Source organism: Gadus morhua, chromosome 10 (assembly GCF_902167405.1).
Source record: "Gadus morhua chromosome 10, gadMor3.0, whole genome shotgun sequence".
Lineage (NCBI taxonomy): Eukaryota > Metazoa > Chordata > Actinopteri > Gadiformes > Gadidae > Gadus > Gadus morhua.
The window spans coordinates 17218637-17238142 of NC_044057.1; the positions used below are offsets into that span (position 1 = coordinate 17218637).

The following is a 19506-nucleotide window of genomic DNA, read 5'->3' on the forward strand; positions in this document are numbered from 1 at the left end:
GCAGTGAGGTGGTTGATCCGGTATACCGGATCAAATTCTTCTTAGGGTATGGATTCCACCTCAGTCATTATACCGATGTGCTACGCATTACAAACTTCTGCCACTTAAGGGGCAGAGGTCATTATTTTATGTACAGGCTTGTGAGTCATACAAAGTTCAATGCACCCCCATTTTGTAATTTCAATATTAACATTATATATATGTTTGAATGTTGTGTTTTAAACTAATGAGCTATACATTTGATTCACATTTGACCTCATCCTAATCTAATTGGGTGTGTCTTAAACTTAAGTCGAGGTAACAATCTGGTGAATGAGTTTAATTCTTAAACTAATCCCCCCCTGTTAAGGTGTAGCTCAAAATAATTGCTGTGAGTAAAACGACAAGATCTAACTGGCAGTCATGCCTGACAACCAGCAACAGGCCGATTCTTCTCAAGTCACAAGCTCATATGTACGTTACAGAATATAGTGTATTGACAAAATATGTTCCCAGGGCCGAAATGTCTGTGAATCAAGTAAACCGGTATAATGTTAGCGTGGATACACAAAGCATACTCGATGACCAGTGGTGTTACTGGCCTCTTGCAGGAAGCCAAGTCAGCCTGATTTAACTGGTCTGTGTTGTTTGCCCATCATAATTACTGAACGTTAACGGTAATGTTGTAGTTTCAAATAATTGGTAATGTATTTGGATCTACTTTCTTTTCAGCTGGGCTATCAACGTTGATTTTGGTCATTTTTAAGTATAAAGTACGTAGATATGTAGTTGCCTGGAGTGTTATTCAAATCTAACTTTTGGTTAAAGTTTGTTGAGTCAACAGCGAATGATCGGGCTTTCACCTTTTTATAGGGCCCCTATTATACTAATAGGTTAGGGTTAGCCATTACAAGCAGTTTGAAAATCTGCCCTTCCCTGTGCCTTAGTGACATCACATGTGGGAGTGGCCACCTCAATGTATGCTGGATAGATCCGTCTACTGGCCTACCCTTTGGACTTAGCAAATGTTGCTTTTCTGTCCATCATGCATCTAGGTTTAAACTCCCACTTGTTATGTTCCTAAAACATAAGAAAAGGTAGATTTTCGGCCTAATGGCTACCAGTGATGGTCGATTACACTCACACCTGGTGTTATGATTGAGGCTCTTTTTAAAAATGCAAAATGTTACTTATTTTTGCCTATCGAGGACAACATGGGTTTGAGTTATTTTATTATAGAAACAAGAATCCTAATTGCTGAAGTAGGAAACACTTTAAAATAATGTGATTTGGGTATAGGGTTCTAGGAAACTGGGGACGTGTTATCCTGTTACGACTCCTGGCAACTTTTTAATATTTCTTTAGTTCCGTCGTTGTGTATGACTGTTATAATGCACATTTTTTTATATGAAATGCGCAACACAAAAGCGATATACTACAAGTGTCTGAGAATCCTTTTCGTAGCATTTTACAATAAGTGTCCGAAAGCTTAACTTTCTATTGGATGCCATAGTCAACTGCTGCCCAGAGCTCCACACGTCCACAAAACCCTGTCACATCTGACTGCCCTTGGAAAAGGCACTCAAAAGTCACGAGGAGAAAGCCTCCTGCATAGAATAGCATTAGGTAAATGCGACTAGTCCTAGGTAGAACAGGAACCACCACCAACCAGTTCCACCATCAGAAAGGTACCACCCTAAAGAGCCCTCCGAAAGCTTGAGTTTGCGCTATCATGCTAGGGTCAACCTCCCCCCAAGTAGTATCCAACAGCCCAGTCCTACTGCTAGTCAAACTTCCAAAGTCAAATCTCACTCCCTCAGCTCTACCCTCTAGAAGTTTACATATTTTATTTAATACGTTTTCAGTATCCTACGTCTGAAATGTTTGAAATGTTTCAAACAAGGCATTTGATGTGAGGGGGAATCACAGCAGTTGTTCACCCTAATATATTATAAACCAAAATTAACCTTGTTTTATTCGAGAGAGAAAACTCCTTAAACTGAACATTTATCCTTATTAAAATTATCGATATCGTTCCATAAAAATACATTGTGATATAATTTTGGACCTATTGTCCGGCCCTTTACAAAAGAGCTTAAAAAGGTTGATTTAAAATAGTAGCTCAAGGGAAATGCAGCATTCATCAAAACTATCCATATTGAGCATTCGTATACAATAAGTGAATTGTTATCCACCCCAGCGGTTCTCCAGATATGAACTATGTCAACAAAATGACACGAGTGTACGTCTGTTTTTGTTCTCAGACTGGTCTGTTTTACGGCCATGGCGTGTGTTTAGTGTCTTGGGATCATTTGTCGTTTTTTTCTTTGTTCCCTCTGGCATAAACTGGGTGCATTAATGATCAACCTTGGAGACTATTGCTTCCTCTGCCTTGGGGAGTGTTGCGACATAGTCGTGTTAACAGCCAAGCTAAGTTTAGATTGAGTCGCAGGCTGTCCGTTTGAAACTCAGGAGGACCGCAAGGACCAGCCCTCAGTCCCTGGCCTGCTAATGAATGGGCTGAGGCTGAGGCAAACATTTGGGGGTGAAAAAAGTGAAAAGCTGTCACTGTGTCTTTCCACTTCCACCACCACCCACCTCCTACCTTGCTTCACTCTGTTCTTGTGTCCGAACATTGTGTGCAAGAAGACGTGCACAAATAAAACACATAGACAAGGTCAAACAGACTTGTATGGTCTATGCCCTGTCCTATGTAAGAGGTCTTTTTAATGTAGGTCATCAGAGCGAGCTGTTTTTTGTGCTTGCCCTTCTTGCTTCCCTCCCTGGCCATCTCTTGTAACACGCACACGTAAATATATATACACACTCGCGTACAGCAACTTTCCTCCCGTTTTTTCCCTCTCCTGGCCACCATCTCTTCTTTTTCATTTTTGTTTCATCCTCATTTGAGGGACTTTCCCCCTAAATGCTATACTAATCCAAACTTAATATTAATACAGCTATATATGTATGGAGATGCTGTTGTATCTTTTGTGGAATTTGTCAAGATCTGAACTTGCTAGCGTGTTTTGATATATTCAAAATGTAGCTTGCACTTGCAAATATAAATTACTGATTTAAATACTGGATAGATAATCAGTGTGTCTGTGTGTACAAACTGAAGGGCCATATTAACATACTGGTTTGTGTTCTCTTTGTGTGCGTGTGTGTTTTTTGTGTGTGCGGATGCTACTACTAACCCTGGATTGGAATGGATTTGGCTGGCCTGGACTTGCTTCTTCCTCTGGTCTTGTGACTGGGCGTGGTTGTGCTGCTCTCCCGTGATTTGCCTTGGCCTGTGCACCTCTGCCGTCATGGCGTCTGGCAGGCATCGGTAAACTGTCCACTGCCGATGGTAAAGCTTTTGCAGACCCCGAGGTGCTGCGGCGGCTGACCTCCTCCGTGAGCTGCGCCCTGGACGAGGCCGCGGCCGCCCTGACCCGCATGAGGGCGGAGAACACGCTCAACGCCGGCCAAGCTGACAAGTATGTATCTCAACCGTATCGGTGCTATTCAAAAGATAACCCCCCCCAGAAGATGTACTATTGATTATGGTAACCGGAACTCACTTCCCCATCATGTGTTGACTTTTTTAGATCAGGTAGAGGGGGGGGGGGGTGTGTGTGTGTGTGTGTGTGTGTGTGTGTGTGTGTGTGTGTGTGTGTGTGTGTGTGTGTGTGTGTGTGTGTGTGTGTGTGTGTGTGTGTGTGTGTGTGTGTGTGTGTGTGTGTGTGTGTGTGTGTGTGTGTGTGTGTGTCGTCTTGCCACAGTGGCAGTAATTGTAGCAGTTTGGTTATTTTCAGCCGTAGTTTGGCGGAGGCGTGCTCGGACGGTGACGTGAACGCGGTGCGCAAGCTGCTGGACGAGGGGCGAAGCGTCAACGAACACACGGAGGAAGGAGAGAGCCTGCTGTGCCTCGCATGCTCCGCCGGATACTATGAACTTGCACAGGTGGGTCCCGGAGGAGACGACAGCAAACAGCCGGCCGTAGTACGGTGTGACCGGCACCATTATTAAATGGAGGGGTATTGACAGAGTACATATTGTGTCCTGGGATACCATTTTGTAGACGTGGAATTTGATGAATTATAGGCTGATGAATTATAACTTCTTTTTTCGCATTATATTTATTTAACATGGGTATTAATTATAAGGAGCGGGGTTCCCCATTCATATCTTTAGTTTCTGATTAAATTCCCAGCTTGAATTTTTTTTTTTTTTTTTTTCAGATCAGTTGATGAAGTTGAAAACAACGTTATGTTATACACACTAATCTCTTCTTTCATGCCATTACTTGCCACACCACTATAGCAGACTTGAGTACACCCTGAATTTAACATCCCTTTTTACTGAATCGAGAATTTATTTTGAATCCAATCATTCAGTTCAGAAATCGAAAGATTCAAACCCCTAAAAGGCAGCATCCTCTGTATTTGTTGGTCATAATCTTTCCAATAGCTATGAAAAGGACCTCCATATTTAGAGCTGTGTGCCACTCAGACCGACCGCCCTGTTCCTTCAGCTCTTGACCGTCTCTCTGCCTCACCCTCAGGTGCTATTGGCCATGCACGCCAACGTGGAGGACCGGGGCATCAAGGGGGACATCACGCCACTCATGGCGGCCGCCAGCGGAGGCTACGTGGACATCGTCAAGCTGCTCCTCGTTCACGGAGCAGACGTCAATGCACAATCCTCCACAGGTGACCTCCCCGTGTCTCTTATAGTGGTCTAGCCGCAATCGCTAGAGCATCCTATGCGTGGCGTTATCAGTGACGTGGTTAGGGGTTTGATTCCCACATGGACCGTCCGTGCTAGGAACGTTTACAACCACTGTATCGTAGGACAATGTGGGTAAAGAGTGTACACCAAAAGGCATGCAAAGGACCACTCCTCATCGGGTCAAAAAGGAAGCATTCGATGTGCCCCGGTGGTTCACCGGGTAGAGCGCGTACGATATTGGCAGTCCTGACCGCAGCGACCCGGGTTCGAATCCTGCCTGTGGTCATTTGCTGCATGTCCTCCCCTCGATCTCCCGTACCTTCCTCTCTATCTCACTCTATAACAAAGCATGTCCAAATAAATCGTTTAAAAAGAAAAGGAAGCATTTCCCATCCCACCACCATAAGCGACTCTTGCTGGCCTGACACTTGACCCCACACTGCTTTCCCAGGCAACACGGCGCTGACGTACGCATGCGCGGGCGGCTTCGTGGAGGTGGTGAAGGTGCTGCTGAAGGAGGGCGCCAACATCGAGGACCACAACGAGAACGGACACACGCCCCTGATGGAGGCGGCCAGCGCCGGCCACGTGGAGGTGGCCCGGGTGCTGCTGGAGTACGGCGCCGGCATCAACACGCACTCCAACGAGTTCAAAGAGAGCGCGCTCACCCTCGCCTGCTACAAAGGTGAGCCGGCTGATGACTGGACGTTTTCTAAGGTTAAACCTGAGCTGGGTCGCTTTTTTTCCCGACTGCATTTGTTCTTAACTGCACACTCTATTTACTATTCGAAAATGTCTAAACCTCGAAATGCGGCTATCTGCGAGTCAATCCTTCCTGGTTTTTGTTTGTCTATAAATCATTCTATTTCGGTCCATTTTTGCCCACCCCAACCGTGGGAAAAAATCTCAGATGACAGTGACTGTCGCGCAAAAAATGATGAAACAATAACTGTAGCTACTGCTCAGGCCAGTAGAGGTTACTAATGGGTAACTTTGGTAGGGCTGTTAAATTCAGGCTGTTAATCGATTGGTTGATCTTTTTGTGGGTCGATTTGCACTTGTTCGACCAAATTGTCCTCGGTCAAACAATCACTGCTGCTCCTTTCATAAGAAAAACTGCGCTTTGCAATCCATCATTTTTGAAGGTTGGAGGGAAAAATGCAGATGGATGTATTTCATTTTTGAGTGATGGGCTATATTGTGTTAAATTATTTATTAATAATAATAATCAGTGTGGGCAGGCATATCTTCTAAAAGCGTTGGGCATTAGTCGTTTTTTTTTACATGTTGACTGCGATGCTCTGTCAATGTTTGTTTAAAACTCGATGGTCTTGAATTTGAACACATCAGAAATGACACCGTGGCACGAATCGGAGGCATTGAATTTCAGTCAAACAAGTGTTCATTTTGGTTTCCTACAGCCCTAAAACTCGTAGTACAGGTTCAAGACTCAATGAGATGTCAAATATTTGTTTCAGATGTCATAAAGACAAATGACTAAAATGTATAATTTTAGAATGCGTGAGCTAACAATTCTTAATGTATCCCCATCGCAGGTCACTTGGATATGGTGCGATTTCTGTTAGAAGCTGGAGCCGACCAGGAACATAAGACAGATGAGATGCACACAGCACTGATGGAGGCCTGCATGGTGAGCATCTGAACCAATGTGAACCCAACCAAATTACTGTACCGTCCACCTCTAGCATAAACTACAGTAGAGCATTGGACATTACCATAACGTCCACCTCTACCAAAAACTACAGCAGAACTTTTAACATTACAGTAACGTCCATCTCTACTGTAAACTACAGTAGAGTATTGAACATAACAGTAATGTCATCTCTACCATAAACTACAATGGAGCATTGGACATTACCGTAACATCCATCTCTCTCACAATATATATTGTAGAGTATTGAACATTAGCGTAACGTCCATCTTTACCATAAACTACAGTAGAGCATTGAACATCACCGTAACGTCCATCTCTACCATAACTACGGTAGAGCATTGAACATTACCGTAACGTCCATCTCTAGGCCTAAAAAAAAAAAAAGTTTGGTTCCTGTTGGTTGTCAGTTGAGGTCATGGGTAGGTAGGGAATTTATTTTATTTTTTTATTTTATTTTTTCCAGCGGCAGCGAATGATAGGTAGGTTGTTTTCATTTAAAAACGAGAAAATTCGCTCATCCTTGTACAGAATGAAGAGGTGCTGTACCAAAACGTAATTATAGAGGTGCTGTACCAAAACGTAATTACATAAAAATTATTATTATTATTATTATTTTTTTTTTTATAAAACTCATAAAATAATTTGGGTCGCACATAAATTGACAGGGTTGGTCGGAAACCGGAACCAAACAAAATTTTTTTTTAGGCCCTACCGGAGAGCATTGAAAACATTACCGTAACGGCCATCTCTACCATAAACTACAGTAGAGCATTGAACGTTTCCGTAACGTCCATCTCTACCATAAACTACAGTAGAGCATTGAACGTTGCGTAACGTCCATCTCCACCATAAACTACGGTAGAGCATTGAACATTACGTAACGTCCATCTCCACCATAAACTACGGTAGAGCATTGAACATCACGTCCATCTCTACCATAAACTACGGTAGAGCATTGAACATCACGTCCATCTCTACCCCAACTACGGTAGAGCATTGAACATTGCCGTAACGTCCATCTCCACCATAAACTACGGTAGAGCATTGAACATCACGTCCATCTCTAGCTTCAGGTGCTTATCTTTGCGCTCTTTGTGTGTCTCTCTCCGCTGTCCCAGGACGGGCATGTGGAAGTGGCCCGGCTGCTGTTAGACAGCGGTGCGCAGGTCAACATGCCGGCCGACTCCTTCGAGTCCCCCCTCACTCTGGCCGCATGCGGAGGGCACGTTGAGCTGGCTGCCTTGCTCATAGAGAGAGGAGCCAACCTGGAGGAAGTAAGTCACCAACTATTTAGACTCACAAACCAGACTTTAGATAAATATCTACAGTCTGACGGCAGTAGAGCTGAAGTCTAAGTGGGTGTGGGTTTTCACAATGTTTTGCTTCATTGTTGTTTCAAACAACTATTTTCTTGCGCTGTGCTCCGCAAGCTTGTAATTGGCGAACTCAAACTCTGCCAGCAGTAGTAAACTGTTAAAATGTGTATGTATAGGTTTCAAATCAACACTGTGTTGACTGCCTACGGTAGGAATGCACATTAAAATCCCTTTCTGAAGGCTTGGTATACTTTTCAAGATTCAAGATTCAAGATGCTTTATTTATCCCGAGGGAAATTATTGTTTAATCCATTGTATTGGGCGTTCCTCCGCTTCTTACTGTTTTAGTTTTCGGGCCCAGCTCTGTGGCGTCTCCCTCCAGAAGTTCTGCTACACTATAGTAGTAATACCGGAGAAGAGATTACCAACCAGCTTGCATTCTTGATTCTGTTTTTATTTCATTGCATTTGTTTCAAGTAAATTAAAATTAATAATGACGTTATTTTCCTAAACATTGCAAGGGTGCTTTTCTAGATCAACATGTTTATGTATGCATGTAAACAAGACGTTGCAGATCTCGTGCCTCCTGCCTCTAAGTAGTCTCACTGCTCACGTTGCTTGTGTTTGTGTGCAGGTGAACGATGAGGGCTACACACCGCTGATGGAAGCTGCAAGGGAGGGCCATGAGGAGATGGTGGCACTACTACTCGCTCAGGGTAAACACAAAACCCTTATGTGACACGCCACATTGTTGCGTAATCTACACTGTTGATTCTAAAGGGTTATCTTTGAATGTTAAGATTTTCTACTGTAAACCTATACGTCATTTTTGCATATATATCAGTGGAGGTCCGGAGTTTAACATCTCACCAATAAATGTGATTGTCAGTTTCATGTCCACATGTTGGCTTATTTATTCAAATGATTTAGTATAAAGTAAAAGGGATGTCATAACAATAGAACATCCCAACCACTTCACTCCTACATGCAGAGTACATCTGATAAGATATTGTTCTTGTAATCTTGGCACCCGTTCTAGTTTGTATACTGCACAGCAGTAATGACACGACGGTAATGAAATCTGATCGTCTTGGATAACAGGTCTAGGGCACACTGCGTTCTTAATAACTCGGATGGCACATGCTAGCTAGAGGTCCAACTTGACTAATGAGTGAATGCAGTTATGATTTATGAGTTAATTTATGTAGCCTAATTAAATGGAAGTACTCTTTCAGAGGAAGGCAAGCAAGGATGTCGTTGGTTTGTATGGCCAGAACGGACTTCTTTCACTTTTTTTGAGGGAACTAATGACTGCTACATTTATGTATACAAAGTTAAAGTCACATTTTGTATCGCAACACATTGCTATTGACTGCACAACCGTAGGGTTGCAATTCTCCTGTTGCTATACCCCCTTCCGTACATGGATGATCGAGGGTATAAAACTGACCAATTCTCCCTGTGCGTTGATCACCAGGTGCAAACATCAACGCCCAGACGGAGGAGACCCAGGAGACTGCTCTGACCCTGGCCTGCTGCGGAGGCTTCCTGGAGGTGGCCGACTTCCTCATCAAGGCCGGAGCTGACATCGAGCTGGGCTGCTCCACGCCCCTCATGGAGGCTGCGCAGGAGGGCCATCTGGAGCTGGTCAAATACCTTCTGACGGCAGGTGGGTACAGGCCACCAGAACCACGAGAACCATTGAAGAGCTCAGTTTCTGTAAATCCGAAGAAAGAAGAATCCACCCAGTGACCGCTCGCATGAATCTCACTTCCTCTGTCTCCCAGGGGCAAACGTTCACGCTACCACGGCGACGGGTGACACGGCTCTAACGTACGCATGTGAGAACGGACACACAGACGTGGCGGATGTACTGCTGCAGGCCGGAGCCAACCTGGTAACGCGTCAAGCCCTTTCATCTGTGCCTTGGTTTGTTTGTCCCTCTTTATTAGTTAGTGTTGTCTTTGGTTTGGGCTAACGTGTTGTCGTTGCTCTCTGTGGTCCAGGAACACGAGTCTGAAGGGGGAAGGACTCCCCTGATGAAGGCTGCCAGGGCCGGACACCTTTGCACAGTACAGTTCCTCATCAGTAAAGGTCAGCTGCTGGAACACGCCACAGAAGTGCATGCAAATCCATTACAATGAAGATTTAGTGTTAAGAGCTTATTGGGTTCAGAATGTTCCAGTTTAAATTATTTTACAACTGGTTTTATTTTAGAAGCCGGTCAGAACAGCGAGTTTGGAGATGGTGACCCCTGAATTTATCATTTAATAAATCATAATTTATTACTCTTATCTTTATTACATTTTAATTGAACTTCCTCTGAGGGTATCATTACCTTATTATTGCCAGTTTAGGAGTTCTCAAACAAAAAATGCTGCATTTGGTTTTTGACCATTAAGAAGGTAAACCCTTCTTGTTATGAAGAGAGTCGATGCCGATCTCCTCGTTGTATTCACCGATGGGCCGTTTTAACCCTGCTGTCCCCCTGTGTGTGTAGGTGCTAACGTGAACAGAGCCACGGCCAACAACGACCACACAGTGGTCTCTCTGGCCTGCGCTGGTGGACACCTAGCCGTGGTGGAGCTGCTGCTGGCACACGGTGCCGATCCCACCCACAGACTGAAGGTGACTGACGGACGCGTCTTTAAAGTGACTCGTAGCCGCCCATCTAAGGACCGGACGGGCTCTGGTTGGCGCACCTTTTAAAACCGCGTGTGTCTCGCTTGCAGGACGGCTCCACCATGCTGATCGAAGCTGCTAAAGGAGGCCACACGAATGTGGTGTCCTACCTGTTGGACTATCCCAACAACATCCTCTCTGTCCCAGCGCCTGACCTCTCCCAACTCACGCCCCCCTCGCAAGACGCCTCTCAGGTAACCCCAGCCGTCCTTCCCCTTGCCTCCAGTGCGAGAGCTGCTCTGTGGACTCTTTAGAAGGGCGGGGCTGATGACGCTTTCCCCTTTCGCTTAGGTTCCTCGTGTCCCATTCCAAGCTCTGGCCATGGTGGTGCCTCCCCAGGAGCCTGACAGAGCCCCATCAAACATCGCTACGCCTCCACCCGTCTCCAGCAAAGGTGACGAGCAAAATCCCCTCTCTGCCATTTTCACCCTGAAGAACCTGAATTGTCCCGTTTGAATCCAGCCAATGCATTTCACGCGTCTCTCGGTAATCAATGCTGCCTCCATGACCTTCCGGTGCCCCACTGTGTCAATCCTAAACGTTTCACCCCCTGTGGTCTCCCCGTCAGGCGTGTCCAAACAGAGACAGGCTGCCCTCCAGCCCTCTTGCCCCAACACGATGGGCAGGGGGCCCGAGACGGAGCCCCTACCTCCCTTCCACTTGTGCCAGCCCCTGGAGTGCATCGTGGAGGAGACGGAGGGCAAGCTGAATGAGCTCGGCCAGAGGATCAGCGCCATTGAAAAGGCCCAGCTGCAGTCTCTTGAGCTCATTCAGGGGGAGCCTCTCACCAAAGACAAGATCGAGGAGTTGAAGAAGAGCAGAGAGGAGCAGGTAATATCCCCCTCCATGCGATGTAAAGCTAAAATACCTTATTTTTTAAGTTGATGTGAACATAGTGTCAACCATATTAAAGAATTCCAGACCCCATCTATAAAAATATATGAATGGGTATATAATTAATGTGATCAAATAGTAAATCTAAATATTGACAAAGAATATAACTTAGTTCTTTTCAAAAGGAGCTAAGCTAATGCACACATCTGGTGGTGGTTAGTAAGGTCCCCCCCTTCACTGTAAAGCGTCTTTGAGTGTCTAGAAAAGCGCTATATAAATTCAATTAATTATTATCTAATGGCGTTTATTTTACATAATAGAATCCAAGTAGAGAATTACGGCCCTAGTCTGGCTAGACTAGGGCTAGGCTATGGCTCCAAATTAAAATGTCTGGGCGTTTGGAGATTGATATCTGGCTGCTGCCTGGTTAGGTGCAGAAGAAGAAGAAGATCCTGAAGGAGTTGCAGAAGGTTGAGCGCCAGCTGCAGCTGAAGACCCAGCAGCAGTTCACCAAAGAGTACATGGAGGCCAAGGGCCTGAAGGAGGAGCAGGAGGCGGGCCAGAGTCAGGGGCCTGGTCCGGGGCCCGGGAGCACCTCCACCGGCTCCCTCCCGATCCCAGCAGGGGCCCTAACGCACACCAGCTCAGACACGGACGAGGAGGCCAACCGGGACGGGGAGAAGGATGAGCTGGCGGTGGAGGATGAGGAGGAAGAGGAGGAGGTGAAGACCCGTTGAGATATTATCCTGTTGTCTATAAAAAAAACTTTGTATACGTCGAATGCCGTTTTTTAAAGTGGTCGATGTAGCGGCATCCAATCTATGTTGTTTGTGGTTCCCAGGACGAGGAGGACGAGGAGGAAGAGGACGAGGATGACGACGAGGACGACGATGAAGAGGACGAGGGCTCAGACGAAGAGGTGGAGGGAGAAGACTACGCCAAACTGCCTCAGGTGGACACCATCCTCTACAGGGACGGGCAGCAGCCCCCCCTGCCGCCGTCGCCCGTGTCCCAGCCCCCTCCGCCCCCTCTCCAGACCGTCTTCGTTCCCATCCAGCCCCTGCCGGAGTACAACCCGGCGGACTACCCGGGCAGCGCCAGCCCCGAGCTGCAGAGGGTGCTGGTCGGGCAGCACATGCTCGGCCAGCAGCCGCCGGGCCAGCAGCAGCTCGCCGGCCTCAGCGCCGGCATGCTGGCCCAGCAGGCTCCGGACGGTCTCATGGTGGCCACGCCCGCTCAGACGCTCACAGACACGCTCGACGACATCATGGCAGGTGGGTACGCGAGCCTCGCGGCCGTCGCCGGTGTGCGTCCGCCACACTGGGTCCGACGGGCTGGAAGTGACTGATTTGTGTGTTGTCCCGTTGTTGCGTTGCAGCGGTCAGCAGCCGTGTGCCCATGCTGAACACTACCACCTCGCCCACGCCCCTGTCACAGCCACCCACGCAGACGCCCGCTAACATCGCCTCCCCTCCCTCCGTACTGCCCCTCTACCCTTCCGTTGACATCGACGCACACGTAAGCCGACACACCGCCGAGCACTCCAGAACCAATCAAGACGCGATGCATGTACCGGTGCATTACGAGTTACGGTGGCCGGTCCCCTCTCATCGCTTCCGTCTCTCCTCCTGCAGACGGAGAGCAACCACGACACCGCGTTGACGCTGGCCTGTGCCGGCGGCCACGAGGAGCTTGTGTCCGTCCTTATCGCCCGCGGAGCCAACATCGAGCACCGGGACAAGAAAGGTGAGCGTAAGAACGAGTATTCGTAGCAACGTCATGATAACGCACACATTAATGCCGCAAAGGGCAATCGATTTCTACGTCACCATAATGTAAATCATGTGAACCATGCACCGTTCCAGGCTTCACGCCTCTCATCCTGGCCGCCACCGCTGGACACGTCGGCGTGGTGGAGGTCCTCCTGGACAAAGGGGGCGACATCGAGGCGCAGTCGGAGAGAACCAAAGACACGCCACTCTCCCTAGCGTGCTCGGGAGGACGCCAGGAGGTGAGTATCGGCGGAAACCTTAACATTTCAAGACCAGAAAGATAAAAAATTTCCCCGTATCGGTTTTCCCTGGTGGCCAACCGTGTGTCTTGCCCTGGTCAGGTGGTGGAGCTGCTGCTGCTGCGGGGAGCCAATAAGGAGCACCGTAACGTCTCAGACTACACTCCCCTCAGCCTGGCCGCATCTGGAGGCTACGTCAACATCATCAAGATACTCCTCAACGCCGGGGCGGAGATCAACTCGAGGTGAGGAACATGGACATATGAGATGTTGTGAGATTAACTCGAGGTGAGGAACATGGACATATGAGATATTATGAGATTAACTCGAGGAGAGGAACATGGACATATGAGATTAACTTGAGGAGAGGAACATGGACATATGAGATGCTCTGAGATTAACTCCAGGTGAGGAACATAAATAATATTACTGTGCCCTAAATGGTCTGAGTGGACCATGGAATTGAACAAGGAAATCTGAATTTACTACAAAAACTATTTGGATGTAGAGCAGCTTTCGTGTTTTGCTCTAGTTCATTCCAACAGAAATGGCTCCTCCAATGGTATAGAAACCTAACGTAACAAGAGATACCATGCAAGGAAACGTCGAAAGCAATGGTGTTGGTGCAAATACAGTTTAGTGGCATTTTCTAGCCATCCCATTGCGATATTACAGGTTCCGTTATACTGTAATAACTAATAAGGTAACTTTTAAGTCACTGGTTGTTACTTTTTCTCATATGGCGCGTTTCCACTGCAGGGTGCGGAACGGATCGGATCGCAAAGGTGCGGGTCGGGCCACTGCCAAAAGTGGGCGTGACCCGGACTTTGCCGTACCCGTTCCGGCCCCGTTCTCGGGACTCCTCCGTTGGGGTACCGCAAACGAGACCAGACGCCTGAAAGGGTCCCGAGAAATTCTAGCTACACCCCCCCTCCGTTGATTGGTCGACATAATCGCCACTTCCGGGCGACGCGGGGATAAAAACAAACAAACAGTAGCCTCGAGGTATTATTCTTTACAATTAACATGCGCGTAAAAAGCTTGATTGGGCGAACAAAGAGGTGGAGACGTTCGTCTGCATTCTTGGGGAGGAAGACGTTGTTTACGATGTTTACGTAGCTGCCGCGGCGATCGACATCCGGCCTACCACCAAGGGTACTGTAGGCAGTGGAAACGCGTCCTCGGAACTGAGCTGGGCTATACCGCCCCCTCCCTACCGCACCTTTGCGATCCGATCCGTTCCGCACCCTGCAGTGGAAACGCGGCAATAATCTTTCTAAGTCTGAAGCCATCAAAGAGATAAAGCCTCTTGGTATCGCCATGCCTTTTCTATTATTTTATAGCATAACACTTCTTTGCTGTCAGAACTCTGACACTGATACAGTGACGCTACTTATCCAGGAGCGACGCTGCGCCACTGCTGGATGCAATTGTTTTCCTATGCTTTTAATTTTTTACCTGCCAAATGTTCAAACCTAATTTGCTGGTGGCAGGTTTTCATTTTGGACCCTGACTTGATGCATGTAGGGGCAACACTGACATTCTAACTATTACCTGCTGCTCCTACCTATTACCTAAGGCCACCATCTACTCGTAGCCTTCCTGCTCTGTTGGTATATTGTGTTTTGGGTCTATTTACAGACCTGTGTGAACCTGAACTTGCAGTAACTGAACTTGTCCTTCTTCCGCCCGCCCCCCTTCTTCAGGACTGGCAGTAAGCTTGGCATCTCCCCTCTGATGCTGGCGGCCATGAACGGCCACGTGCCCGCCGTGAAGCTGCTGCTGGACATGGGCTCAGACATCAACGCCCAGATCGAGACCAACCGCAACACGGCGCTCACGCTGGCCTGCTTCCAGGGCCGCGCCGAGGTGGTCAGCCTCCTGCTCGACCGCAAGGCCAACGTGGAGCATCGGGCTAAGGTGGGGCCCCCGTGAGATCATGTGACACTTGAGATGTTGGCTTGGTGGATGGTTATCAATTATTAATCCATCGGCATAGGTTATCGATAATCTTTTTATAACGTTTCTTGATACTATTGGCTGAATGTTACAAGTGCGTGTGGATAACTACAAGTCAAGGTTGACTACTTTAAGCGCAAACCTAAAAAATCAAAAAGATAAACACGTGAGGAATGAAGCCTGGTTGGATGCAGGGCGGTTATTGCGTCTAACCGAGATCAACAAATCAAGATGAAATTATTATATCAAGATGAATTATGTTAATGCAGGATAACATAACGGCCTCAGTAATTGGCCCTAATGATGACTTGTCTTGCGCGCAACCGTTTTTGAGTCGCGTGATGGGCCAATGAAATCAGAAAATCGTCCGATCAGGTGTTTTTTTTTGGGGGCGTTTATCGTCCAATCACGTGTAATTAGGGCGTTTATCGTCCGATGGTGGCCAATGAATCGGTGCATCACTAGTTTTGGCTGTCTTATGATCCGTCCATCCCCTGGCTGACCGGATCATCCTCACCGCTCTCTGCCTGCAGACTGGGCTCACCCCTCTTATGGAAGCTGCTTCGGGTGGTTACGCTGAGGTGGGCCGCGTGCTCCTGGATAAGGGAGCTGACGTCAACGCCCCGCCGGTCCCCTCGTCCAGAGACACGGCTCTGACCATCGCGGCGGACAAAGGCCACTATAAGTTCTGCGAGCTTCTCATCAACAGGTCGGTGCCATCAGATTACCCAAAATCAGCGATTATTTTTTTTCCCTTCATGGTCACGTCATGAAGCTGACTAGTGTGCCCTGCTACCTCTACTTACTCTGTCCCCTCAACTTCACAGGGGTGCACACATCGACGTGCGCAACAAGAAAGGGAACACGCCCCTATGGCTTGCCGCCAACGGAGGTCATTTCGACGTGGTGCAGCTCTTGGTGCACGCCAACGCTGACGTGGACGCCGCCGACAACCGCAAGATCACCCCGCTCATGGCGGCCTTCCGCAAGGTGCCTGCACTAACCTTCATTTTAATGAGCCTCGCGGCGAACACGCTGTCATGTGAAGCAGCACTCGGTGGGCCCTCTCTAACAGCTTGACTCTTGTCTCTTCTCCCAGGGCCACGTCAAGGTGGTGCAGTATCTGGTGAAGGAGGTCAACCAGTTTCCCTCAGACATCGAGTGCATGCGATATATCGCTACCATCGCTGACAAGGTGGGTGGGTGGGACGGGCGGGAATAATGTATAATACAATCATAAATTCATGGCTTAATGCATCCATGGCTAAATGGTTGTTTGTCGTGTACTAACTGTGTATAACCGAATGTGTTGGTTTGCCTGTTCCAGGAGCTGTTGAAGAAGTGCCACCAATGCATGGAAACCATCGTCAAAGCCAAAGACCAACAGGCAGCCGAGGCAAATAAGAACGCCAGCATCCTTCTCAAGGAGCTGGACTTGGAGAAGGTTAGTCCAAACAAACCTCTTTCAATCTCTGGCAAGCGGTGTGTTTCCCAAAAACAAAGGCAGGCATCAGTGCTCATCTTGCTCTCTGATTTGTGTGGTCTTACAGTCCAGAGAGGAGAGCAAGAAGCAAGCTCTTGCTGTGAAGCGGGAGAAGCGCAAGGAGAAGCGCAAGAAGAAGAAGGAGGAGCAGAAGAGGAAGCAGGAGGAAGAGGAGGAGCTGAAGACGAAGGAGGAGTTCTTTGAGATGCAGGATCCAAAGGAGGACTCTGCTGAAGGTCCGAGCCTCCTCGTACCCCCAGTCTCACCCCTGTGCTTTTCCTGTGAAAAATGGTCAATCACCCCCGTTGCTGGGTTTTTAAACATGTTGTTTTTCTCCCTTCAGAAACAGAGGTGCCCATCGATCCTCCCAGTGCAACCACCACCACCACCATCGGTATATCCGCCACCTCCACCTCCTTCTCCGCCGCCTTCGGCAAGAAACGTCCCAGTGTCGCCACCACTCCGGGCACTAATCGCAAGACCAAGAAAAACAAGACCAAGGACTCCTCGCCCAACGAACCCATCATATTACAAGATCCGCAGGTACGCACTCCTTCATTGACTGCAGCCGGAGCCATAGTGTCAACAATCCACGCTGACTGTTGATCCTAAATAAAGGTTTCCTTGACGCAACTGAAAGCAAAACCAACCCTGTCTTTCCTCTTCCCTCCACCAGGTGGCACTAGCGCAACACAAGGCCGACAAAAACAAGATCCACGGCGAGCCGCGGGGCGGAGGTGCCGCCGGCGGCAGCGACTCGGACCCCCTGGACAGCACCGACTGCGCCAGCGAGAGTAGCAGCAGCGGTGGCAAGAGCCAGGAGCTGAACTACCTCCCCGACCTCCCGTCGTCCGCCTCGTCTTCGTCTTCCTCTTCGTCTTCGTCCTCCTCCTGCTCGGCCCCCTCCCTCTCGGCACCGCTCCACTCCCAGGGCCCCATGCCCGGCCCGGAGAAGAGGCACTGCCCTCAGTTACACAGCAGCAGCATCAACAGCAAGGCCGACAACAAGGTCACCGTCTCAATCTCAAAGCCCACGCAGAGGTGAGTTACCGACGCACGCGCTCTGTCCTCTCCTCTTTGTCCCTATCTCTTGACTAATGTTACACGACTCCGGCTCCCTCCTCAGTGCTACATAGAGTGCTAATCTGGGGTTATTTTTTTCCCTCCAGAGCTCCGGACATGAGCGATTCGATTACCAGCTCCCTGCCCTCTCCGTTCAAGACCATGTCGCTGCCCGTCACCTCGCCCAACAGCAAGCTCAGCCTCACCAGCCCCAAGAGAGGGCAGAAGAGAGAAGAGGGCTGGAAGGAAGTGGTTCGAAGGTCAGTCGCCATTGTTTCACCCTCAAGAGTCACGCCCTGAGCAGTATGGCCAAACCCTTTTTAAGATCCAGTTACTTAAAAAAATATTTGCTTTTTAGGAACTGGATCTTCAATGTTCAAATTAGGGCTGTAACGATACGCGTATCGAAACCGTAATCGCGACACTCAAAGCCACGAACCTGTCTCGCGGTGTGAGAAGGCAGAAGCGCGATATGCCCTTTCTCTCTCCGGTCAAATTGTCAGATTGAAATTTGCTAATAATTTGTCTCAATAATAGTCTGCTGACTGCGCCCCCTCTTATCGATGCCGTAAGTATGTGACGAGATGCCCTCTCTGTGATGACAGCTCTCCGTGGCTACGGAGGATTGCATTTCTCCACAGCCGTTGAAGTCCTCATATGCGATATGAACGAGATTTATCCAGAGTCGGCCAAGCGCGAAAAAAATTGCCTGCGTGATCCCTGTCTCTATTGTTTTGTGTGATTTAACCGGCAGTTTGTCTGCTCATAGGTCGGAATGAAGCGGCCACCGATTATTGACAGGATGGGTATTTCATTCTACCGGACTCGTTCGCTTCTTCACTAGACACACACGCTACCGCTCGCTCTCCTCGCTCGTCCACTCACTCGCTGACGTCACTCACACACACGCATACGCACACTGACATTCTCGCGCACACACATACGCTACTCGTAATACTATGCCTCGTTATTGCGACGTTCATGTTAGACGTTCATGTCTTTTCCCTTCTATTGAAAGTTAGGCTATTAAACATGTTGCATTCTACATGGCCTGATTATGTCATTATTTAAGCTACATAGCCTAATAAGAAGCGCTAATAGGATATTTGACTAAACCAGCCAAACTAGCTAGCTATACTTTAATAGTATTCTTTCTGTTCAAATCTGTTCAGTGTTCCAAATGATTTGTTATCAAATATTACATTAAGTTAATTGGTATATAAGTGTTGTTTAAATAAAATGCTTTTTAAATTAAAAAGAATCGTGGGATGTATCGAACCGTGGGTCAAAAATCGTGATACAAACCGAATCATGAGTTGGTGTATCGTTACAGCCCTAGTTCAAATTATGAAATATTTCATCACACTATTTATTGGAGGTTGCCGCCCTGTTGCCTCCTGTTAAGTGTTTTTTCAGGGTCCAAAAAACCTGTTTGAGCTTAGCATTATGGTGTCTTGACTTACTCAAAGCCTAGCTATTGAGTTAACATCATTTTATAAAATACTTTTTCCCAAAACCTCTATATTTAACCAATTAAGGTCAAGGAGGTTATATAAGCTGAACATGTATGTCTAGAATTGTAACATGAAAATGGGAATTGTATTTGTGAAGAAGAAATTAAAATGACTATTGTAAACTGAATGATTGAGCTTGAGACCCTTTCACAGTCTGTGGCCTAATGGTGCAAGTTGGCTTTCGAAACGTAAGATTGAAATTTGAATATAATGTTTAATGCAATATATAATTTCACATTTGACAAGATTCTCCACAGATTGGTCTATTAATC

At 47.6% G+C, this 19506-nt stretch overlaps 1 protein-coding gene across 11 annotated transcripts in view; it reads left to right on the plus strand.

Annotated features, from left to right (window-relative positions):
- The window catches only part of ankhd1 (ankyrin repeat and KH domain containing 1), a 30384-nt gene that overhangs the window by 4649 nt on the left and 6229 nt on the right, over positions 1–19506 (plus strand). For 2 of the 11 annotated variants that reach the window (XM_030367770.1, XM_030367775.1), the window contains exons 3-31: positions 3308–3464; positions 3768–3930; positions 4532–4679; positions 5150–5383; positions 6255–6349; positions 7486–7647; positions 8324–8405; positions 9167–9358; positions 9477–9586; positions 9696–9783; positions 10190–10317; positions 10422–10565; positions 10663–10765; positions 10940–11202; positions 11637–11927; positions 12047–12479; positions 12584–12723; positions 12840–12951; positions 13071–13216; positions 13319–13461; positions 14923–15136; positions 15709–15884; positions 16003–16165; positions 16275–16370; positions 16503–16619; positions 16726–16894; positions 17002–17201; positions 17335–17699; positions 17828–17980. In XM_030367770.1, coding sequence (XP_030223630.1) covers positions 3308–3464; positions 3768–3930; positions 4532–4679; positions 5150–5383; positions 6255–6349; positions 7486–7647; positions 8324–8405; positions 9167–9358; positions 9477–9586; positions 9696–9783; positions 10190–10317; positions 10422–10565; positions 10663–10765; positions 10940–11202; positions 11637–11927; positions 12047–12479; positions 12584–12723; positions 12840–12951; positions 13071–13216; positions 13319–13461; positions 14923–15136; positions 15709–15884; positions 16003–16165; positions 16275–16370; positions 16503–16619; positions 16726–16894; positions 17002–17201; positions 17335–17699; positions 17828–17980 — 4987 coding nt within the window. The remainder of the gene's footprint in view (positions 1–3307; positions 3465–3767; positions 3931–4531; positions 4680–5149; positions 5384–6254; positions 6350–7485; positions 7648–8323; positions 8406–9166; positions 9359–9476; positions 9587–9695; positions 9784–10189; positions 10318–10421; positions 10566–10662; positions 10766–10939; positions 11203–11636; positions 11928–12046; positions 12480–12583; positions 12724–12839; positions 12952–13070; positions 13217–13318; positions 13462–14922; positions 15137–15708; positions 15885–16002; positions 16166–16274; positions 16371–16502; positions 16620–16725; positions 16895–17001; positions 17202–17334; positions 17700–17827; positions 17981–19506) is intronic. The other 9 variants (XM_030367771.1, XM_030367780.1, XM_030367774.1 and 6 more) reach the window with 7 other exon arrangements.